At 36.7% G+C, this 25,740-nt stretch overlaps 1 protein-coding gene across 2 annotated transcripts in view; it reads left to right on the top strand.

The window, feature by feature from the left end:
* STAT4 (signal transducer and activator of transcription 4) overlaps positions 1-25,740 on the top strand; it is a 108,070-nt gene that overhangs the window by 48,998 nt on the left and 33,332 nt on the right. For both annotated transcript variants that reach the window (XM_037849926.1, XM_037849925.1), the window contains exons 4-14: positions 2,350-2,448; positions 4,911-5,003; positions 9,345-9,423; positions 12,928-13,013; positions 14,461-14,612; positions 16,215-16,373; positions 17,093-17,185; positions 19,310-19,369; positions 19,697-19,714; positions 19,805-19,898; positions 21,719-21,763. In XM_037849926.1, the coding sequence (XP_037705854.1) occupies positions 2,350-2,448; positions 4,911-5,003; positions 9,345-9,423; positions 12,928-13,013; positions 14,461-14,612; positions 16,215-16,373; positions 17,093-17,185; positions 19,310-19,369; positions 19,697-19,714; positions 19,805-19,898; positions 21,719-21,763 (978 nt within the window). The remainder of the gene's footprint in view (positions 1-2,349; positions 2,449-4,910; positions 5,004-9,344; positions 9,424-12,927; positions 13,014-14,460; positions 14,613-16,214; positions 16,374-17,092; positions 17,186-19,309; positions 19,370-19,696; positions 19,715-19,804; positions 19,899-21,718; positions 21,764-25,740) is intronic.

Below are 25,740 nucleotides of genomic sequence, written 5' to 3'. Positions count from 1 at the left end.
GTTTATCCATGTTGTAGCATGTGTCAGAACTTCATTCCTTTTTACATCTAAATAATATTCTATTTTGCATATATGCCACATTTTGTTTATCCGTTCATCGGTTGATGGACACTTGAGTTGCTTCCATCTTTCGGCAATTGTGAATAATGCTGCTATGAACATCAGTGTGAAAATATCTGTCTGAGTCCTTATTTTCAATTCTGTGGGGTATATGCCCAGAAGTGGGATTGCTGGATAATATGGTAATTCTATACTTTCTGAGGAACTGCCAAACTGTTTTCCACAGTGGCTGCACAATTTTATATTCCCACCAACAGTGAACCAAGTGTTCCTATTTCTCCACATCCTCTGTAACACTTGTTATTTTTCTGTTTTTTAATAGTAACCATTCTCCTGGGTATGAAATGGCATCTCATTATGGTTTTGATTTGCATTTCCCTGATGACTAATGATATTGAGCATCTTTTCATGTGCTTCTTGGCCATTTATATATCTTCTTTAGAGAAATATCTATTCAGGTCTTTTGCCCATTTTAAAAATTGGGATGATCTTCTTTTTGTTGTTGAGTTGTAGGATTTCATTATATATTCTGGATGTTAAACCCTTATCAGGGTTTATGGTTTGCAAATATTTTCTCCCATTCTATAGATTGTCTTTTTACTCTCATTGATAAAGCCCTTTGATACATAAAAAGTTTTTGTTTCTTTCTTTGATGAGGTTCCATTTATCTATTTTTTTATTTTGTTGCTTGTGTTTTTGGTGTAAAGTCTAAGGAACCATTGCCTAGCACAAGGTCCTGAAGGTGCTTCCCTATATTTTCTTCTAGGAGTTTCATAGTGTTGGTTCTTATGTTAAGTTCTTTGATCCATTTTGAATTAAATTTTTATATCGTATGAGATAGGGGCCTGCCTTCATTGTCCTGCATATGGATCTCCAGTTTTCCCAGCACCATTTATTGAAGAGAACATTCTTTCCCAATGGAGAGGACTTGGCAGCCTTGTCAAAAATCAATTGGCCATAGATGTGAGGGTTTGTTTCTGAACTCTTAATTCAATTCCTTTGGTCTCTATGTCTGTCCTTGTGCCTGTACCTGCTAATTGATTACTGTATCTTTGTAATACATTTTAAAATGGAACATGTGAGTCCTCTAACTTTGTTCTTTCTTTTCAAGATGGTTTTGGCTATTCAAGGTCCCTTACCCTTCCATATAAGTTTGATGATTGGCCTTTCCATTTCTGCAAAGAAGGCTGGTAGAGTTTCGGTTGGGATTGCATTGAATCTGTAAATCACTTTTGGGTAGAATTGAATTCTGAACACCATTTAGTTTTCCAATCCGTGAACACAGAATGCCAATATAGTCTGGTTTTGATTAATAGTTAATTTTCTACTTTGTGGATTATTATTTTATTTTTTCTGCCATTGATCTTTTAGCCATATCGTGGATCATTAGCACCTCCCTCAGAGAGGAGGGCGCAGGGCAAACTGAATACGTGCATTTTTCTATTGTGCTTCCTGATATTCCTACCTTGGGAAAAGTTCAGTAACAAAGAAGTTTAACATTATTGACTAAAATGGAGGTGTCATTCAAATTAGTCCTGTAAGCCAAGGTTAGAAAACTCAGACATCCACAGGAGCCCAACAAGTAAGGTAAATGAGTTCTTGGGTTGCTCACTGATGGGCGCGGTGATAAACCTGGATACAACATGCTTCCTCTGAAAGGATGCAATATTTTACCTTAAACAACATGCCTGATGGCTGAATCAGGCCCACAGGCTGCCCGTTTGCAATATCCGCACTGTTATCAAAGATGTATATGCTTAGATGTCACAAAAATATTGCTGCTGAAATATATAATATTGTTTCACTCTCATATATTAATATAGTTATAAGCTAGTCAACATGAACACCAAACAAGGACTAAAAGAAGAACTTTAACCACACCGTGAAGCACAGAGTTAGTGGTTGAACAGCTGGACCACCCTGGTTCATAATAATTTGTAGGGAAGGAGCTCTTTTAATCTAAATCCCATCTTAAGCCTGAAGTAAAATAACTCTCCTGAGCGTGTGTGCATGGCCTATCCTACAGAGCCAATAACAATTTTTTTATTAATAAAAATGGTTTTTGAAAACAAAGAGAGCAATCTGTCAAATGGGAATCTACAGTCACAATAGATGAGCTTCTGTTACTTTATAGTAGAATAAATTGCTGGAACAAATTTCAAATAATTTCACATATTTATTGGGAGTGGTTAGTGAGATAAGATTACTGTTGATTTGTATGCAGCGATGTTTCTTTATGGTGCATATATTTATACTTCTATCCTAACTGGTTTTGCTCACTCTTTTCAGGGAAAATTTCATGGAAATCCAATGCACGTAGCTGTGGTTATTTCAAATTGTTTAAGGGAAGAAAGGAGAATATTGGCTGCAGCCAACATGCCTGTCCAGGTAATATTTCTGAAATCTGTGATCCCAGGACTGCAATAACAAGGTCCACACACCGGGTGGCTTGGCTGGAAACAACAGAAATTTATTGTCTTTCAGTAGTGGAGGCTAGAAATCCTAAATCAGTGTCTTGGCAGGCATGCTTTCTCTGAAGTCTGCAGGAAGAATCTGTTCCATGCCTCTCTCTGCTGGTTGCTGGCTGAGGCTGGTCAGCAATCCATGGTGTGCGCTCTTCTTGTCTGTCTGTCTGTCTATGGCTGATTTCCTCTTCTTATAAAGTCACCAGTCACATGGGATGAAGGGGCCACACCTACTCCAGTATGACCTCTTTTTAACTCGCCTAATTCCATCTGTAACAACCCTATTTCCAAATAAGGTCACATCCTGAGGCACTGGGGACTAGGACAGCATATCTTATGGGGGTATGCAGTCCAATCCATCACACACCTTGAATTTAATTTTAATTTAAGAAGCAATAGAATTTCTTATCTTTTTCTGAACCAGCTTCTATCTACGTTAATGTGCCACCATCCTTTCAGTCCCTTGGAATCATAGCCTTCGGGCTATCTTTGACTTGTTCCTTGTCTCTGCCTCCATATTGAGATAAATATCAAGACTTTCCAGTGTTTATTGCTAAAAGTCTGTTTTATCTATGCCTTCTTTTCTGTTACTGTGACCATGCTTTTGTGCAGTGTCTAACCACCTCCTGGCTGGGTTCCTAACTACCATTGGGACTCTGTGTCCTTCAGAACATTTATTCTCAAGACCAGTCTTGCTCAAAATTCTTCTGTAGTTCCCTATTTCCTACCCCACCATCAAAACTACAGCACAAGCAGGAACTTTGTCTTACAGACCCCATAAATAGTTACTTGTTGGTTGCTTAAATATATTTTGCTCTGCTATATTTTTTATTATATTTTATCCCAACATTCTAAATGAATTTAGAGTTCCCATCAAAAAAAATGAGCTACCAATGAAGTCCTTAAGGAATAGTTTTTCAGTTAATCTTCTGAAAAAGGAAAGAGTATAAATAATCAATTTTCCAAATTACGTGCTCTATAAGTTAGTACATCATACCACTATATTTATTTTTGAAGTTCTAAGGAAAATATTTTGTCAACTTTTTAAAATTCTTGGTTTAGTTATCAATAGATTATGATTGATTTTAAAGAAGTATAAAGTTTTAACAATTTACCTTTCTTGTCCCCTTTTTTACCCTTCTTGTTTTGAGGGGAAGAAGAGGGATGATATAGTTTTACTTAATTTAAAATATAAAATATAAGAAGTTTCTAAAGTAAATATAGTTTGACTCAGTGTTTTGGGGGTAAAATTAATGGGCTATTACTAATATATGATAAACTAAAAATTCCTTTCTTAGCTATCCCTTCTCATCTCTAGTGCATTAGTGTGTGTGTGTGTGTATGTGTGTGTGTGTGGTCTCCAAGTGTCAAATAGTCAAATCAAAACATTTGTTTATTTATGAGTACATGCCCATCAAAGCCACCTTGAAAATAATCAGCCAGTACCACAGGCTAACACAAAAGAAGCACTGGTTTTTAAATTTCCAGTAGGTAGACAAATAATGGAGGCTGTAACAAAAGAGGGAGCAAATGTAGTCTTGGGGAATTTTAGAAGGGCTTTACCAGACTTAAGAATGTGGTGAACCTAAAGGAATACTTGATGGGAGTCAGGGAAACAGGTTACATCACTGGTTTGCTGTGAATCTTACCCATCAATCTTCTAACCATGACTTCTCACCCCTAACTGTAAGGTGAAGAGGTTGTTACATCTCTAACGCTCATCTCTGTAAATCCATGTAACTATATTTCTAATGAGTACACTCAATATTGGATTATTAGAGTTGCCAAGAAATAGTGCTTGGAGAAGCTGATAAGCTTTTGTGCTTAACTAGCTAACATTTTTACATTTTCTTTAGTAAATTCCCTTTTGTTCTAGTGTAAAAATAAATCCCATCAGATTCAACATCCCCAGTTCTAAATTTGAGTCCAAATTAATGTTGTTTTCACTATACTAATTTTTAAATGACATGTACTAGTTTTATATTGTTATAGAATATTAGTAATTTTTTTAAATCATAAAACAATGTAATCCCTCTATTCAGAAATAACAAACTGATAAATTGTGTGTGTGTTCTTCCAATCATATGTACTTAAGTATTCTTGCCTGTACATATATCCATATATTTCCAAATATATATACCTATATACATATATGGACAATTGAGATCATAAAAATATACTGTTTTTGTAATCTTATCTATCCTTTAGCAATTTAACTCTGCTTACATGTCATTAAATATTCTTCCACAGCATGATTTTTAATGGCTGTAGAGTAATCCATACCATATTGATCCAAACCTCAGTTCAAACTTACTCTCATATACTGCATCCATCATAGACCTGTTTTATCAACATCAATAAACTTTCAAGACATTCTTTTTCCAGGGACCCTTGGAGAAATCCTTACAAAGTTCATCAGTTTCAGAAAGACAGAGGAATGTGGAGCACAAAGTGGCTGCCATTAAAAACAGTGTGCAGGTGAGTGAACTTATAGCTGCGAAGGGTCCCAACTGTGCATCTTTCTCCTATGTGCCCAAGTTAGAATGTACAGAAATCACAGGGAAATTTGCAATTATCTCTCATCCAGTATATTCATAAGTGAGAAGATTTTTTGTGGCATGTTTTAAACTACAATGCCAATTTCTCTGATGTAGGGCTTGTTTTAGTTTCTCAATTGCTAAAATTAATACCACACAATGGGTTGGCTTAACAACAGGAATTTATGGGCTTGCGGTTTCAGATCCTGGGGTCGTATCTTCTGGCTGGTCTGCAATCGTTGGGACTCCTTGACTTTTCTGTCACATGGCAATGCATGTAGCAGCATCTTCCTTCTCTTCTGGGTTCTGTTGACTTCCAGCTCCCTATTGCTTCCCTTTCTGTGTCCAATTTCCTTTGCTTAAAAGGACTTCAGCCGTATTGGGTTGAGGCCCACCCTCATTCAGTTTAGGTATACCTCAACTCATAACATCTCCAAAGGTTCCATCTATAAATGGGTCCACACCCACAGGACTAGGGATTGGGACCTGAATATGCCTTTCGTGGAAGACGTAATTCAAGCCCCACCAGAGCTATTCAGGTTGTCTATTTCTCCTTTTTCATTTTATTTATTTTTTATTGCAGTAATATAGACATAATACAGAATTTCCCATCTTAACCATTCTGAAGTGTATGCTTCAGTGGACTCGTTTATAATGTCATTGCTGTGTACCATCACCACCAGCCATTACCAAGACTTTTCGTGACTCTAAACAGCAACTCTATACCTATTTAGCAATTCCCCATTCTCTCCTCCTGCTGGCCCCTGGTAACCCTGAATCTACTCTTTGTCTCTATTGACCTATTTATTTTAGATATTTTATAAGTGGAATCATACAATATTTGTCCTTGTGCATCTGGCTTATTTCACGACAACACAATGCTTTCAAAGTTCATCTGTGTTATTGTATGTATCACAACTACATTCCTTTTTACAGCAGAATAATACTACATTGTATGAGCTTTGGCAATTTTTTTCAAGAGATTTGTCCGTTTCACCTAAGTTGTCTTTTCATCAGCAAAAGTTCATAATATTCCTTAATTACCTTTTTAACGTCTATAGAATCTGTAGTGAGGTAGCTATCACATTCAACTTTTCTTATTTGCATTTTCTCTTTATTATTCATGATCAGTCTGGCTAGAGGTTTATCAATTTGTTTGATCTAGAGAAGATTTCGTAAATGAGACCAACTTTCCTTTATTTTGTATATAAAATAGAATGCTAATTTTCTTTTCCAAAACTTAAATAGCATTCATTTCCTTGTTTTTACAAAAATAATAATTCTCTAAAATTAAATAAACTGTAGATGTTTAAGGGCAAACTGATCCTTATTTCTGAGCATTTATTTTCAGACTTCTGATTTAGTCATCCTCCATAGCAAGTAAAGCATGCAAGCAAATGTCGGTGCTTACACCGAATCAGGTTCTCGGATCCATGCAGGACAAAACACCTCGGCACACTACAATGTTCAAACCAAGAGCTCCACACATGTAAACTCAGGAGATGATTCCTTTATTATAGTAAGAATACTTAAACATATTAATTAAATATGCAGATGGGTTTTGTGTCCAGGACAAATTCTTTTTTAATTCCTGAGATATATGGTGTAGTTGAGGCCTACCTTTTGACACCCCAGCCAGTTCCCCTTGCCAGACCAGCTGTTGCCAGCTGCCTGCAGACAATCACCGAGTGGCAGGGGCGTAAAAAAGGCCAGACCTTTGTCTCAAGGGAGGTTTAACTCTGTGGTGCAGGTCATGCTCCAGAGCTCCTTGTGGGATCAGACAAAAGCTAGCTAAGACCACATCCTTGCTCAGTTCCTTCTGCCTATCCCCCTCCCTGCTTGTCCTTTCTCCTGAGAGCACCCCTTCAATAAGTCATGTGCTCGTGATTGCTGTGCCAGGCTCTGATTCCAGGAAACCTGACCTGATATAGATGCAAAAACCATGCCTTTTGATCAGTGCACTTTCTCCACTGACATCGTCGTGGCCCTTCTGAAAGGATTCTCACCCCATTGAGAGAACTCTCGAAGTTACAGCTGGGCATTCACATTTTGCAATTACTGATTAAAATATCTGAAAGCCTTTTAATAACTTACTCTACCACTGACTTTTTAAGGTTATGGCATTAGTTTAATGTATGCTTTTTTGTACAAAAAAAGATTCAGTAAGATATCACCTTCTTTTAACTTTTAATTAATTTTTATCTCAGAAGATGAAACCCCTGTATATTTCTGCTTTAAAATGATTTTATTTTATTTTATTATGCATATGGGTTCTCTGCCTTCTAAGAGCTCATAGCTCTCCACAGATCTTTGCTCTTCAGAAACTTAATATTTTAAGGGAAATGCTACAAGTGATATTATGGTGTCATGAAAAGAAAGAACAAAGGCTTTGAAGCTAACTTAGTCTGAGTTGGAATTCTAAATGACTTCAAGCTTCAGTTTCTTCATGTGAAAAATGAAATAATTTACTCTGCAGGTTACTGAAAGGACAATGCAAGTATAAGTTGCTGGCATAGCACAGTTACTCAAAAATTGGTAGCTGTTATTATTATGGGTGGGTAGACAATATACTTTGTAGTCAATAGTTGCTACTTCTTTTATTTTCTAAGGTTTATAAACATCAAGAGAACTTTTTAGAGAATGACTCAGAGACAACGGAAGATAACAAGAAGAAATGAAGAGAGTAGTCAGAGTTAGTGTACATTAAGTATGTACTCAGTACCAGGCACTGTTTTAAGCAGTTTAATTTGTCTTATGTGATCCTTAAAACAACATTTTATGAGATACTATACTGTTGTTACCTGCTCCTCCCCCTCCTGCTTCATCCCATTTTACAGATGGAGAAGCTGAAATGCAAGGATATTTGTTCAAGTTTACAGAGACAGTAAATTGCAGACTTGGGATACAAATTCAAACTATTTGACCCCATATTTGATCACTTTCTTTTCTTTTTTTTGTTAATTGGATGACATATTTTATTTTCTTTACCAAATATTAATATATAGCTATAAAGAGGTCAGCTTTACCCAGTGTGAATAACTTTCAAATATATTCAAAGCAAAGACAAATTTATAGAAGCAGAACCCATATTTGCTACATTTGATAGAGACTTCATTTCATAGCACAAACACAACAAAAGCTGTAATGTCTGACATTTTTATTTCTTACCATGTGTTGGGCAGTATTCTAAAAGATGTCACTCATTTTATCCTTACAACAATGTCATGAGATAGGTACAATCAGTATTCCCAATTTAGAGAGAGGACGACTGAGAATAGAGATGTTATCTAATTCTCCTGAGGGTGAGGATTTGTACCTAAGTAGTCTGAGTGCAGAGAGGAAGCTGTGATACTTTTCTTAGTCAATAATTTAGCTGTTTAAACTTTGGAATTCGAAGAGAAAGAGATGCTGTGGAAAGGAGTATGTTTCCTCAAAGATTTCTTGGAATAGGTAGGCAGACGGAAAGCTCGGGTTTCTAAGATGAGAGTAGTCTGAAATCCAAGAAGCAGGGGCCTAGTTTTGGTTGAGGGTGGAGGTTAGTGCCCAGCTGCCAGGCTTCATGTCAGACTATCTCCAGAAGCAACGTGACCTCAGGCAAGTAAGTTATTTCATATCATAAGCCTCTATTTCTTCATCTGTAAAAGCAAAAATTCCTACTTCCTAGGAATTTTTCAAGGATTAAATGAGATAATCTATGAAAAGCTTTTAGCCCAGACCTTGACACTTAATACCTGTTATGTCTGAGCAGAAAAACATCATCAGTTTTGGAGAATAGTAAGGTAAAATCTCAAAGGCAGAAACAGACAAGACAGAGGAAGCATAGATTTTTTTTTCCAAAGAGGTTAAGAGACAAAAAATTGTTTAAACTGAATTGTCATAAACTCCAGCAGATTAGAATGGACACTCCAAGTGAAAGGAGATAATTTTAGTACATTAATATAAAGTTGTATGGAACTAAGAGGGAAAACATGTTCATATTTTCAGGTAAAAAAAGACTGCATTAGTAACATTTGGAACTAATTGAAAAATGAGAGGTAAAATGCTGAACTACTTCCAGGCAGGAAGAGTAAATAGTTGGAAGAGCAAATTTAATCTGGTTCTTCTAGCATTAGCTAACTTTCATATACTTAGCTTTTCAGAAATGTAGGTTCAAAATAGTTAGTCTTTGGATGCTCTTGGAGATTGGAAGTGCCAAACACTGGAATTTTAAATACTTGTGATGCTGTTTCATTGACATGCTTATTTGTAACATGTAATTAATTGTGTTTTCTTTTATAAAAAGATGACAGAACAAGACACCAAATACTTAGAAGACCTGCAAGATGAATTTGACTACAGGTATAAAACAATTCAGACAATGGGTAAGTTTTGTTTTATCATAATCACATAGGGACATAAAAGCAACATGATTAGGGTTTCTTCTTTATTGGTGTAATCGATAAATAAATTTGATTAACTTTTTTTTTGGAGATTGCTTGTGGGAAAGGAATATTTTATTCATTTAGCACTCTCTCTCTCCCCCTTCTTCCTTAAATTTTTTAATCAATTCAAAGCAAATTAACAACCTATGAGACATGCACACCTCATCATGCATCTCCAAAAAAATAACATTATGCTATAGAATCAAAATACCATTACCACAACTGACAAAAGTAAAAATAATTGCTTTAAATTATCAGGGAATTACTGACATCATTCCTTGGTGAGTTGTTTGTTGTTTTTTTTAATATTTTTTCACATTATAAAGTTAAAATGTGCTTCATAGTAGAAAATTCAGAAAATAAAAAGCATTAAAAAATTTAAATCATTCAAAACCCCAGTATCCACAGATAAACCCAGTCAAAATGTTAGTTGTATTTCTTTCCAGTCTTTTCCCTGTATGTTTAAATGCATATTTTTTTCACAAAATTGAGATTATTTTGTATATAGCTTTGTGTATATTTTTAATTAAAGTTTTATTCTTAAATATCTCCCCATATCATAAAAGTCTTCAGAAACATAATTTTATAAATGTTAAGATGTAAGGATGCTGCAATTTATTTGACTGTCTTCTGTGGTTAAACATTGAAGTTGTTTACAATTAGATGTTTTTTAAGAAATGAAGGGAGATAAAGAGAATATTTTCAAGATCTATGATTTACAAGTAATGATGGAGTGATGGTTTAAAGTGTGAGGCAATTAGTGGGACAACTGGTGAAATTTGAATTAGGTATTGCTAGTTAATAGGATTGTACCAGTGTTAATTTATTGGTTTTGATAATTGTACTATGTTGTGTAAGATATTAACCTTAAGGGAATCTTGGTGAAGGGTATAGGGGAACTCTCTACTATTTTTGCAACTTTCCTTAATTCTAAAATTATTTCTAAATAATTTTAAAAGTAAATCAGATACAAACCATTCATTTTGGAATACAAAAATCATCTTGTCAGCTTAAAATGCATCTTGAAGGAAGTATGGAGGATTGTGATCAAATGTTTAGTTTTCAATTAAGATTAAAAGGGTTGATACTACACAATGGTTTTTCCCTGGCACAGGTGACAGCTGAGGTGTTTTGTGTTCTTCTCTTGGGATCTTCAAGATGCCTTGACCCTCTATAAAATGTTATACAAAATATTTATGATTGGCTGTACATACAAATTTTCCCGTTCAAAAAGTAATGACACAAACATGGGTTCCATCAGATCATCAAAGGGGTCCATAATTCTAAAAAGGTTTAGAACAAATGTATATTTAATCAAGCATTACAGTTCATTAAAGGCAGCTTTAACCCAAATGTCATATAAAAATTACCAACTTTCAGAATTCAAACATAACAAAATACGCTAAACCATAAAACTATTTTGAACTTAATATATTATGATCTGAGTCCCTTTAATATCTTTCAGTGCTTCGTGTACATTATGAAGAATGAAAATCATTTTATCACTTAAATCAACAAATATTTATTTACCTTGTCCCACCTTGCTATAAGTGAAATGAAAGATACATGGGAAACAAGTTGTATCCTTACTGGTGAAGACTGGAAAGTATTAGCTAATAAATTTTCAAGGTGATAAAATGCTACATAAGGAAGATTTTGCTACTAATGGGATTTAGAAGTTAATGGATTTTGAAATTATTACAACCAGGGATGAGTTCCCAGAAATTAATGCTATTTTGTCAGGAAATTCACCAGACCATTGTCCAGGGGCCTCCTTTTTCCACAATTTCACAAGTCAGGTCAGCAGTCCCTACCCTCGTTTTTCATAGACAGGAGTGGTTGCTATGAACAATCATTTACTATCTAACAATGAAATGTAACATCAAATTAAATAATATAATGTTTGTATATTGCATATCTCTTCACTTAAGAAGATAAATCAGGTTTTATTTCAGTCAGATATTTTTCTTAAGTTAATTTGCAACTCCTTTCCATTCCCTTAGATTTACCAGGGCATTAGCCCATTTTGCAAAGAAAAGGGGGAAAGCAAAGGATTTAGTCCTTATTAGATCATGAGAGTATGTGAATAAAACTATAACTCTACAAGGCACTTTCCCAAAACTCCTGGGTAAAAAATGGAGCAGACCCCTTGAGGAGCCTGTGGAGAATGCAGGGGTATTCGCCTACCCCACCTCCATGGTTGCTAACATGACCACAGAGATAGGGGACTGGTGGTTTGATGGGTTGAGCCCTCTACCATAAGTTTTACCCTTGGGAAGACGGTTGCTACAAAGGAGAGGCTAGGCCTCCCTGTATTTGTGCCTAAGAGTCTCCTCCTGAATGCCTCTTTGTTGCTCAGATGTGGCCCTGTCTCTCTGGCTAAGCCAACTTGAAAGGTGAAATCACTGCCCTCCCCCCACGTGGGATCAGACACCCAGGGAAGTGAATCTCCCTGGCAACGTGGAATATGACTCCCGGGGAGGAATGTAGACCCGGCATCGTGGGATGGAGAACATCTTCTTGACCAAAAGGGGGATGTGAAAGGAAATGAAATAAGCTTCAGTGGCAGAGAGATTCCAAAACGAGCCGAGAGATCACTCTGGTGGGCACTCTTACGCACACTTTAGACAACCTTTTTTAGGTTCTAAAGAATTGGGGTAGCTGGTGGTGGATACCTGAAACTATTAAACTACAACCCAGAACCCATGAATCTCGAAGACAGTTGTATAAAAATGTAGCTTATGAGGGGTGACAGTGGGATTGGGAATGCCATAAGGACCAAACTCCACTTTGTCTAGTTTATGGATGGATGTGTAGAAAAGTAGGGGAAGCAAACAAACAGACAAAGGTACCCAGTGTTCTTTTTTACTTCAATTGCTCTTTTTCACTCTAATTATTATTCTTGTTATTTTTGTGTGTGTGCTAATGAAGGTGTCAGGGATTGATTTAGGTGATGAATGTACAACTATGTAATGGTACTGTAAACAATCGAAAGTACAATTTGTTTTGTATGACTGCGTGGTATGTGAATATATCTCAATAAAATGATGATTAAAAAAAAAAAAAAAAATGGAGCAGAGCGTGGAAGGTAAAGACAGAAGGAGTCCCGTACGACTTAATTATGGGCACAAAGGGGTTCCCCACACTTTCTGACTTGTCCCAAGCAACCAAGGTTGTTATTAAAGTAGGATGGTCTTCCTTCATGGTCTGTAAGATAAAGAGCTCCTCTCTGGCACACTTGGATGCAGTGCTTCCTGGCAAAATAAGCAGACAAGGACTAATTCCCAGCTCCCTTCCAGGGGCCCCTTTCGGTCCTTGCCCCATTAGGCCCCCACTCCTGTCCCAGGCTGGTTTAGGATGGCAGAGTGCAGCAGCCTTGGCCTTCAGGGGCACAGAAGCTTTGCCTTGGAGGGGACTCTAGATCTGATCTGTTTTCCTTTGCAGATCAGGGAGACAAGAACAGTGCCCTGCTGAACCAGGAAGTTTTGACACTTCAAGAGATGCTAAACAGCCTCGACTTCAAGAGAAAGGTTTGTGAGGAATTTGGTTGCCCTTTTGCCTATTGCTCTCCTTTTCCTAAACCTAGTCCTACTGAAAAGAATCAAGTTCTTGGATTTTATCAATTCCATTTACCCTGTTTCTAAGAGAAGTACCATGCTGTTTGCCATGCTCCTCTTCCTAAGTTTACAGAACTGCCCTCTCTAGAATCTATTCAGTTTGCTTATATGGTACATTTACTGTACATTGTCATTTACTGTACATTTTATTTATCACTATTTCAGTAAGAGCTATTTTAGTTTCTGTACTTAATATGAGGAGATAGGTTCTACTACACATGTATAATTAAAATATTACTTGATAAACACTCAAATTTTATTGGAAAAATTAGTGCTCCAGTTTCTACTCTGAAAAATAGCATTCTGCCAAATAATTTTTCAAATTTCAGGATGATTCAATGGCAAGTGAACATGTTCAATGTAACCTCCCTCCAAGAAGGGGGAAAGATTTTGGTCAATGAAGTATTTTAAAGAAGGAAAAACATTGCTAATTCATTTTACTATTTCTCCTTGAAAGTAAATGCAATTGAAATTTAACCAGAGTCATGGATAAATCAATATTTCATTTCTAAAAGTTCATCTCCATTTTTTTTGTTTAGGAATTTGTATGAGTAAAAAGAAATGTGTAATTTATTTTCACCCTAAATTAATCATAAACTTCAACAGTTATATATCATATTTTATGTATGCAAATAGTTGATCCAAGATAAAACTTAATGCATTTTGCATAATAAATTTACACCATACATTTTATGTGTGCCATCTTATTCTACTTAGAAATAGGATTTTAGAGAGAGAAGGAACCTAGAAATAATTCAGTCCATTCACCTGATTATATGGATGAGAAGATCAAATCCCAGCAAGGTTAAATGGTTTGTCCAAATACATGCAACTAGTGGCAAAATCAAGGCAAGAATTCACATCTTTTAATTCTTATCCCTTTGATAGTTATATGTCACTGTGCCTCCGACATCCCAGATAAAATCCTAATAAAAAATCAATCCATAAAGGCTCAAATTTAGTCGAAGTACATTTAAAAATAAATGTATGAACATAATGATAAGAATATAAATTAAATTTATACACATCCTTTTAAAAAACGGACATAACGTTTTAAGACTTACAGAATTCAATACTGTTGTCACAGGGTTACAAATTCAGCATGTTTATACTAAAGATACTATGACAGTGTTAAACAGTGGCCGTGTTTTTTGCTCAGGACATTATTTAATTGCAATAATTTAATTGTTTGAAAAGGCAGTGCTATGGTAAACTGAGGCTAATATTTGATAAAAATTTCAACCAAGCCTTTATCCCAAATTGTTTTACAGTTGTCAGACAAATTGTTTTACAGTTGAATTGTAGGTGACTTCTGGTTGCTTCTCATGAAAATCTTCTCAGTCATCACCATTTCTTTTAGGAAGCCCTCAGTAAGATGACACAAATAGTAAATGAAACAGACTTGTTAATGAACAACATGCTAATAGAAGAGCTGCAAGACTGGAAGAGGCGGCAGCAAATCGCCTGCATCGGAGGTCCACTCCATAATGGGCTCGACCAGCTTCAGAACTGGTAAAACGAATTGACTTTAGTTTCTAGTGAAAACCACAGGAAGTACAAAACTTCGATGTCACTCAGCCAGAGAACTGCAGGCTTAAACCAGAACTCAATTCATTCAGCTTATTGATGGTTTATTAGTAGCTGGGAACTCTCGAGTTGAAAACAAACAAATGTAGTAGTATAACTGTTTTAATTTTTATTCCTTTGCTGGGGGGGGGGATGAAGCACCCATAGAATGCAGAAGAATTGCTTGATTTTCACATGTAAGTTGTAAACCTTAAAAGACTCAGACTAGTTTTTGAAACCAACAATTACACTTTCTTTAAGGACATGATGAAGTTCTAGCTTCAAAAGCTTAAAGAAAGATACCTCAGTTTTTATATGTGTATCTTAAGATATCAAAGTTAAATATTGGTTTTGTGTTTTCAACACAGTGATTTATTCTTTAATTTAAGTGAAAAAGCTCAAATGTTTAATACAATACGGCATCCTCTGTATATGTATACATATATTCAAATGTTAATACATACTACTCTCCTTTGCACTAGAGGACAAAAATGCAAAAATAACTCTGATTGAAAGAACAATTCGAAAATATAATGAAAAAGAAGAAAAAGTTCAGTTGATATCTGATATTATATTCTAAAAGTGCAATTTAATACAATAGAAATATGTAGTAAGTCAGTTGTGTTCACTAAAAGCTCTGCCCTGTCAGGCTTACTTCTTAAGAGAAACAAGGCATTGAACTCATTTTAAAGCATATTGATTGTCCTTCAGGAAATACTTGGATTCTCTAAACTCCTTTTACTCTATTGTTGTGAAAACAAAATAAACAACAAAGGGGACAATAAAGAACTTAGTGGATAATGGTACTCATACCAAAAATCAGCACCTAACTGCTACATGGATTTGACAGCTCTTTCCACAATGCAATGTGGGGAATAAGCTGTAAGCAAAAACAGCTGCTGTCAGAGCCAGATGGACTTCTCAAGTCCAGTGAGACCTTCTGCCTTCTCTGTAGCTGGAGGCCCCCCCTGGGTGTCTATTTCAATCTCCCTTTTCCCTAGATTTCTGTCCCCTGCTACCACTTCCATTTCAGAGATGAGATCACCACATAGTAAGTAAAACTCCAAGCAGATTCCAGGAGCAAGCATTTCTAAATATACTTTCTCTGGAGAAATTTCTTGATAATTTTTGGCTAATATACTTAGGGCTTTTAAAAACATATATTGGAGTAGGAACAGTTTCATATTTTTGTTTTCTTCAGTGTTCTTATAGATAATGTTCTTCATATCATGTATTTTAGTTTTAAAATTTTTCTTTCTTTGAGACAAAGGGCAATTAAAAAGGTTTCAGTTGCAGGTGTTGACAAAATTTTCATGTGATTTCTTATCTATAACTGAAGATATAAATTAGAAAACATTTAACATATATCATGCATATTAGAGAAAAGGTGGATTAGGAAAATAAAAATAAACTTTAACCTTAATGGAATTGATTAACTTAATTAACTTAACACTTAATTTCATGTTTGTTAAATATGGTCAAGTACTTATTAAGATGGTCAACTGTTAAGTGCAAAACTATCTCCAATCTTCATTTGCTATTCAATAGCTTTACACTGTTGGCAGAAAGTCTTTTCCAACTCAGAAGGCAATTGGAGAAATTAGAGGAGCAATCTACCAAAATGACCTATGAGGGTGACCCCATCCCACTGCAAAGAACACCCCTGCTAGAAAGAGCCACCTTCTTGATCTACAACCTTTTCCGGAAGTAAGTGAGGTGTTTTCATCCTCAAGCTTCATGGCATCTCAGTCCTGAGGTACCATGAGGACACGCTGCCTGGGGTTTTTGTGTCTAGGTGAAGGAGCAGCAGGGATATGTTACACAATGACCCTCAGGGTCAAGGAACTAGATCCTCCAGAAAGTCCAGAAACTACATTTCCACTCTTGCTATTTATTCAGCAACACTTCTCCCACGAACTGACTCAGTTTTCCATAAGCAAAGCGATATCACCGCCTACAACTCAGTTTTCACATTTTAGAAAAGAAGATTTCAAGGGTTTCTTCTTAAATGAATATTTCAGAAATGAAGGGTGGAGAACATTTTTACATTTAAAAGCTCATCTAAAGAAAAAATATACTTGTATGTTCTAGAAATCCTAATATTTAGTTCAGAGATGGCATGAAATTAACTTCCTACTTCATATTTAGTCTGATAAAAATGGAATGGGGCTTTTATTCATGATTCAAAATAGAACGATTAAGAATTACTTACTGTTTTAGGCATTTTCCTATCTCATGGCAATTATTTATGAGAGGTAGTTGGTGTGAAAGATTGGAGCTTAACCTGAGGGGGGTGGGTTTAAACCTCTTCTAAGTGAAGAAAATTTGGTCTTTTTGAGAGGACAGCATCCTGTTCCTCTGTGGTTTTCAGTCTATCAATATTTTCATTGTTTTCAAATGACAACTTTTATTTCCTTTTAATGTAGCTCATTTGTGGTTGAACGACAACCATGCATGCCAACTCACCCTCAGAGGCCAATGGTGCTTAAAACCCTCATTCAGTTCACCGTAAAATTAAGGTAGGCAGAATGCATTCTCTTGTTTTCACATGTTGATGGAGCCACAGCCACTATATAATCGAGGCTAATTTCTCTCATTGAGCCAATTGCTCACCTATTCTTTATTGAGCATCTCCTGTGTGCTCAGCACTGGGCTTTGGTAAATACTCGCAGAAGTGTTAAGGTAAGAGCTGTGCTTGTCAGCAGCTTGACAAAGTAGATAAGGAGATGAGGGATATCAGGGTGAAAGTATGCTCCCACGGTATTGGGCAATATAGGATTAGTTGCTGAAAAGGCTGACTTGGGAGAAGGCTGGAGAGATTGGAGAAGGCCTTGCGGTCGCTGAGAGAGACAGGCCTTGAGGGAAGGGGAGGAGGATTGTAGAAGAGTCAGGCAACAGAAATAAATGTTTCCTGGGTCTGTTTTGTAATACTGTGGAGCAGGGAGAGAGGGAATTGAGAAAATAGACCGAAGACAGATTACGGGAGACCTTGAATATCCTATCCAGGGAATATAGAGTATAATGACATATTCTTCCCTAGTGATTACTCAGAAACTGGCTTGTATTTTCCACCCAAATTCTCAACACAATTTTCAGTATATCCTTATTATGTTCCTAATTCGAAGACGCATGACTTTTGTGTTGCTTTGCTTTATCTATTGATCCTTTCCATTAGCATGAGCAACCTAAGCTTGTAGTGTTCCCTATTGACACTTAAGACACTGAGTTCTAACTTTCAAAGATTTCCATTGTGCCTTGTCCCCAAGGCCCAAAGCCATTAGAAACTGAAATTCCAAACGCATGCATTAAGAGGGGGCTATGTCATGTAGAAAGTGGTTTAGGGGTCCTGTGAGAGTCTCTGGTCACATATTGTGGTAAGGGCTCCATTTTTTAAGGGAAGGCATTAGTCCTCAATTTGCATTTCAGAATCCTTAATTAAATTTCTTTCTTTGTGTGAATTTTCTCCAAGACTTAACCAAAAACCAAGGTAGAGAGAGGCAAGGTTCCTTTCTAAAAGTTTAACTCTTTTCTAAAGTTTTTCATTGCTCATCCCCACGTCTCTATATAGCCCAGAAGGTAATAACAATGAAGGGAAATAGGGTGAGAGGTAGCGAACATCCTGCTTTTCCTTGAGACACCCCCATAGATGACATGGTAAACCTAGGACACTCCCTGGGATCAAAAGGAGGATAGCCAGGGATTGCTCAGCAAAGAATTCTGGGTGGAAGAGGTCCCTGCACTGGCACCGCCTCGCGTGCTATTTGAACTGCTTGTCAGGGCATAGACCATTAGTCCCTGATTTGGGGGTTCTGTCCTCCCCCTTCCCTCTGACTATTAGACCACCATCCTTCTCCATACACTATTGCCTGCTGTCTTGAATAGGTTGAATGAATATCTCTAAATCTGGACTGAAACCACAGATAGGACACATCAGAGGCCACAGCTCTGAGCAGCTGGGGAAGCAGAAGAGTAAAGGGGGGGCTGACACCAGAGAAAGGGATTAAGGGAACTGTTACTCTGAACTGCAGTCACTTGATGGTTTGAAGTTAGGACTTTTTTAGTTATGAACATTTTGGCTGAACATTTAGTTTGAACCTAGTGTGTTTAAAGATTACAAATGCATTTGAATTGGGATTTTACGTATCCTGCTATGTAAAAATAGAGGTCTACTCTTCCTCGGTATTTTCTCCATAAACAGTTACCATCAAAACAGTTTTATGAAGCTTACAAGTTATTGCTTTTCATTATATGGGTATAAAATTGAATCATTTTAATAGATTTGCAAATAACTTTTTCCAATATGTATACATTTAGCCCACATTTGGGTTTTGGCCAAAACACACAGCTATTTTTCTGACCTGCCAATATATTATCCAGCACACATCAACTGAAGCAATGTGGAAACATTTTCCAAATGTTTGTAAGAAATGATGTTAAGTGACTGATGTCAACATTAATTAGCAACATGGCAAACTATAGAACAATTGCACATTTTGAAAGCAAACTGACACATGAATGTGGATAATGTAAGTTTGATTTATATGTACATGCCATGAATATATTTAAATCTTCAAATGAAAAAAAAAGGCTTTTAAAAACACTTTACATTTGATCTTTGATTCTTTCTTGATGTCTCTTTCCAGACTACTAATAAAATTGCCAGAGCTAAACTATCAGGTAAAGGTTAAAGCTTCGATTGACAAGTAAGTTTCTAATTTCACTTTGAAATGTGAAATGCCAACTTTTTAAAATTAATTGCCCTTATTTGATAGAATAATTTTGAACTTTTTAATTAATAATAGCAATAAACAATAAAAAATAATTTAATTAAAGTACATATCAATGTACTTTAAATATTTGACTTTAAAATTCAAATAATTTAATAGAACTTCAATGACAACTTAGTTTTAAAAAATTTCCTATAAAAATTTGGAATGAAATTTTATATACTATCCTCTAAAGAGTGTAGAAAGTTATTTTTTTACCGTCTATTAAATTGGTCATTGTAAAGAATCTTCTCATTTTTACAGGAATGTTTCAACTCTAAGGTAAGCCATTTACTTAGTAGAATTTTTTTCGCTGTTCTAGTAAATATATTTGACCAGGGACCATGTAAATAGCTGAGATTTCCTCTCTAGCAATCGGAGATTTGTCCTTTGTGGAACTCATGTCAAAGCCATGTCAATTGAAGAATCTTCCAATGGCAGCCTCTCAGTAGAGTTTCGACATTTGGTGAGTTTGGCAGTAAAATTACACTAACTTTTTTTTCCAAAATCAGACACATCTAAATTCATAGGCCTTATAATTCAGCGCATTTTGTTCTTTATTGCTTCCTATATGCAATCAAGGGCCATACTGAGAAACAAAACATGCATTATTGAAGAATTCAAATGGTAGAAAGAGCACTGAACTTGAAGTCAGAAGGTGTGAGTTCTTAGCAATGTGCTGTAGTGCCTAATTATCATGTAGTAGCTGGTCAATATGTTTTTAATGTTGATGGTAGATATACTCTGTCTTAAAATGGATAGGCATACCTGGTTTTGATTTTCAATCTTCCAAAGGAGTGATAACCAATAAAACACGTCCAGCTAAAAGCACTTCGATTTTAGGAGAATAGTTTGGGGAAATATGATGTTCCTGGGTGTGATTGCTGCACACAAGTTTGCCTTGACATGTCTAGAAAGCTTCTGACTCAGCCCATCCTGTTGCTTCTTGTTTTTACCACTTCCTCTTAACCTAGAGTTCTCTTCCTGCCTTCTTTCTTATGCTTTGTGAGGTCTTAGATTCCTAAAACCCTACTCCTTTTCTTGCCAGAATCATGCAACTTACCTGGTTTATTGACATTTAGGAGGTAACCTAGCCTGTGTGTTTGGGTACCATGGACATCAGCCTTGAAAGATCTACTGCCTAAAAGATGAAATCCAGATTAGAAGAAAGATACCTGCATATACAAGTTACATAGTGCCTGCCACATGCTTCTTTTTGTTTTTATTTAGTCTTCAGTTTTGAAGAGCACTTATTCTTTTTTTCATTGAATCCCTCCCATATGAGGCTGCTAAATAATAAAATGTATTGAGGAGCCTTGTATTTCACAACTTTGTAACGAGCACTCTTTTTGGTAAGGCTCAATTCCTATTCTCAAGGAACTTTCAATAATGGACCAATGTTTGATATTAAGGGGAGCAGCAAGAAGCCCTTAACTTGGAAATGTCATGTGGAAAAGGAAAGACAGGGGACACACCAGAAAGTGATTAAGTCCTTATTCCAACAGGTCTAATGTATAAAACGACAAAACCTTAGTTTTTACTGTGCTTTTGTTGCAAAGCATTTTCACATGTTATCTTTTGCATAATAACTTTAAACACTATTTAATATAAAAGTAAATGTAGATAATCAGAGAAGCAAACTGTTAAAAATTAAACATCTTCTATATTCCCACCACCTCAAGGTAACACTTAACTTCCTTTGCTTTCATTCTTTTTTCTAAAATAGTTATTTTTCTTTTTAAAAGTGAGATCACATTGTACACACTATATAATTTGCTTTCTGCCTTTTTTTTCCATTCAGTAATCTATATCACAAGCATTTGTGTATCAGTAGGTCTTCTGCTATAATGCCATTTGATAGCTTAATGTGCCATGTGGAGACTGCCTCATAGTTCTGCTCCCTGTGCTCTGTGTTAGACTTGATTTTGCAGGGATTGGGAACCATTGTGAATCATCATGCACATATTAGCTCAGATGATGCTTTCCAGATACAAGGGAATACTGAATAGATTTTAGAGGATCCCAATATGGTTTCCTCTTTCCAAAATGTTCACTGAAAAATACTGTCTTAATGATATGCCAATTTGTCTCACTTATCTCAAAGTTTCTAAAGTGACACCGGTGAAACAGGAAGCTATATCACCTTTCAAACTGTTAGAAGACTTCTGGGTCACTGTTCTTAGGAGTCAAAATTGTGACCAAAAAAATCAGTACAATAGATACGACCACTTGCTATTTAACCGGTAATGCTTCTCCATCTAAACACTGTTGTTTTCTTTTACAAAGCAACCTAAGGAAATGAAGTCCAGTGCTGGAAGCAAAGGAAATGAGGTAGGAAACAAGCCTATAATATCTTAGTTTTACAAAGCTCTTAACTGCCTTTTATTTTTTTTCTTATTACAAAAGTAGCTCAACAATTATAGATAGTGTGAGAAATTTTTTTAAAGGAAGAAATAAAAATTGAATATTTTAACACCCTCCAAAGAAAAATGACTACTAATATTATAGTACACATCCATTTCGGTTTATAAATATATACACACGTACATATACATACACATATATACACACATATGCACATATATCACATATATATACATTTTTATGTTAAATACACATATATATCACACATGTATACATATACATTAAAAATACATGATAACCATTGTTTTATAACCTGCTTTTTTCACATAGCAATGTATAGTGAACAGCTTTCCATGACCTTAAACATTCTTATAGAACATGATTTAAAGTGGTTGCACTATATTGCATTTTACATATGTGCCATGATTTCTTTAGTCAGTTCTCCAATAAAATGTCTTAAAATCACTCATTTTAGGCTCAAAAATCATGACACGTCATATGAAAAAATCACAGGTCAAAAACAACCCTATTACTTTGTGGTATTGATTGCCCTGTTCTTGTGTTTAAGCTTTCTATTTCATAGGATAAATTGATTAAAAAAACAAACTGATATGGTCTGAGTGCCTGCATTCAAGCCAGTAATAGACTGATGGAACCCTGGATTGGAAGGGACCTTGGAGAGCATCTGCATAGTTGGCCTAGAAACCAGAACGTCCACTATGCTCTACGTGTTTGGAATTTAGAATCCCGGGTTTGAGTCCATGCTCTGACAGTGACAGAAAATGTGATTCTTGACAGATGATCTGATGGAGAACTACTGCAGTTTTTCCCTCTAAGAGACTGGGATAGTAATACCCAACTTTCCCAGCTCAGAGATGCTGCATTTATATAAGACCATCTACGAGAAGCAATTATAAAGCAGCGAGGCTTATTTCTGATGTCATTTGTATGAATTCAATCTTTATAGTCACAGCTCCTATGTGAAAAATGTTTTAATTATTTGGAAGAAAAGCACTTTATAGATTTAACATTCAACTGCTATCAATCTGTCACACCCCACAAAACCACAAAAATTCATACAAAAGGTTTAAAATCCTATCATTTCCCCCCGAAGAATTCTTCATTCCCTTAATCTGTCTTAAAGATCATTTGCCAAATATCATAGCCCTGCAAGAGACAAACTAAGCCTTCTTTCTAGAGCAGAACCTCAGTTTAGGGTAGGGTTGCAAGCAGGGTTCTAAAGCCCAAGTAATCACACTGAATTCTAATAAAACAAATAAGTGGAAGCTATTTCTCCCATCCTGTAGAAACCCATCAAGATTTTCTGAACTTCCTAGGTAAAATATTAGCACATTATAAATACCCATTTTACCAGCTCACTGGAATTTTGGCCAGAGTTGCAACATTTCATTCAGCTTGACATCTCTAAATATGACTAGGTCTGAATAGATTAAGCACAATTCTGACATTTTCTTAAGTAAAACAAGTCAAATGGAATAAATCTAAATATCTCAACCCCTCAGTACATTGTCTTCTTTATGAATGTAAAATCATAATCTTTACTTGGCTTTCCCCAGAGATTGAAATCGAAGTAAATCATCTTCAACTGTAAAATAATCAACCGCCATCTTAATATTATTGATTTTTATTACTTTGAATCTATTTCCACTTATTTTCAGATTAATAGCAAAATCTTGCAGCCAAATCAGAATGATTTTATTTTTTTTTTTTTCTGATTTATTAAATCAGGATAATTTTACTTTAAGCTATTCTTTGAGCTCCCCCTGTTGACAGAATTTTAATATGACTCCTAGGTACATTTAAAAGGAATCACAGGCTGCATAGTTGAAAAGTCACAGAATATGTGAAGTGGGCTCCAGAAGATGAGCCGGGGAATCAGGGGCTCAGCCACCAAGGAGGGGTAACAAGAGGAAATCCAGGAAAGAATGGAGAAAGAAGTGGCCATGACGTGGGCTTTGTAACATCAAAAGTCCAGGGATTGTGGTAACAAAAATGTGAGGAAAACAGGAAGCGAGGACATTATAGCCTCATTTTCAAGCTTCGGAGTTACCATTGCTTATCTGTGAACACCGATGGCAGAAATTCACAACCACATAAGAAATTCTTTAACAAACAAACCGTTGTGTAGCACTTAACTATATACCAGGCACTGTTCTAAGAGCGTCACTAATACTGATTAACGTAACTCTTGGGTCCATGCTGTGAAGTGGGTACTATTAGTGTTATGCTTATTCCACAATTAGGGAAACTGAGGCACAGGGTGGGGTCAGGGCAGTAAGTGGCAGGGCCAAGATTCAAGCCATGGCAGTCTGGCTCTGGTGCCCATGCTTCTGGCTTCTAGGCTCTCCTTCCCTGGAGGGGGCTGAGGGGCTGGCACTCCTCTTTGACCCCCTCCCACCACTCCCACGCCTTTCATTTGCAGGGATTCCTACGAGGGAGGCAGTTGGGTAGTGCCCCTCTGCTCCAGCTCCGACTGATACTGTTCACATTTGCCTGCCGTCTCAGAAATCCCATAGTACCTCTCACAAGAATTATTTGAAAGTTTAGAAAGACTTTAAAATCACGTTTCCTCAGAAAATGTTGCCAACCTCTCCCTTATCTGCCGGGTTTCCTTTTGCATTTCTCGTGTGCCTCGGTGGGGCAGTGGGAACAGCAGTGTGTTGGGCTCTGCCTCTTCTAGGCAGTGTGACCTTGCACAAGCCACGTAAACTCCCAATTTCCTTACCTATGAACAGGATAGTGTTAATTGACACTTTATGGGATGATTGTGAGGATCAAATGGGCTGGGGTGTGAGAGGCCCCTGTGCTGCTCTGTGCTGCACTGTGTGCGCGATGTGTTTGCTGTGGTTCTTACTGACCAGCCGTCCATCACGCCCACTCCACAAAGAGCAGGTATTTACCAGGTGAGCAAACTGGACTCTACAGGTGGTACCTGAGCTCAGGCAAACTGCTTACCCTCATCCTTCTCTGCCCACCCGCCAAGTGCTCAGTTGGAGACATGCCCCATTTCAAGGGTCCCTGAGCACTTCCCTCCTAGGTCCCTGAAACTTCAGCCCAACATTTATGTGTGTCCCTTTGTGGGATTTCACATCTCCTGTTCTTAACCACCCTGCCACACACAGACACACAACTTTGTTTTTGTGGTTCTGAGAGCTTGGATGGGATAGATTTTAAATGATCAAAAACATACCAAGATGTCATGAATGAGCAGATTCCTAAAGGTGGCTATTCCAAACCTCCTTAGAAAGGCAGCACCCTGTGGTTATTTGACTCTAGGGTTGTTTGAGAACAGATGACTTGCCAGAATGTACAGGGGCTCCTGGCTCCAGGGATGGGTGTGGGGAGGACATGGCACCAGGCCCTTCCTGTTTCCAGAAGGTCCAGAGAGAAGAAAGAGGTGTCTCAGGAGCTTCCTCTGGATGGGGCTTGAGGGGAGGGGGAGATCTGGATCCCCAACCCCTGTTCCAATCCTGGCAGCTCTATTTTATGTATTTTACATATTGGAACACAGATGGGAAATTTACTTAAGGATGTGTTCCAAAGTGAAAAAACACTTGAAAACCATTGGATAGACCATCTCTGAGGCTCCTTTAGCTAGGGTTCTATAATCCTCAGAAAAGCAAGATAGGACAGGGTCTAAACAGTGTTTTTAATGAATTTTATTTAAGATTTTGCTTTGGAATTTCACAACACCCCTCGAGGAAACTGAAGGGACGTGGTCACAAAGTCAAAGTTGGAAATTACTGTCAACCTTTGTTCTTTCCTTGGAAGAGTCACAGTGAAGAAATGATTCTATCACCTAGCAAGTGGCCAAACTTTGGGGCCATCAGTCTGGGTTCTGTAAAGTAAACATTCCCAGGAAACAACTTTTCCCTGGAGGCCCTTATTTGGCAGGAAGCTGACTAGAGAGTGATTATTGAAAT

Source organism: Choloepus didactylus, chromosome 9, assembly GCF_015220235.1.
Source record: "Choloepus didactylus isolate mChoDid1 chromosome 9, mChoDid1.pri, whole genome shotgun sequence".
NCBI lineage: Eukaryota > Metazoa > Chordata > Mammalia > Pilosa > Megalonychidae > Choloepus > Choloepus didactylus.
This window is presented reverse-complemented; position numbering and strand designations above follow the sequence as displayed.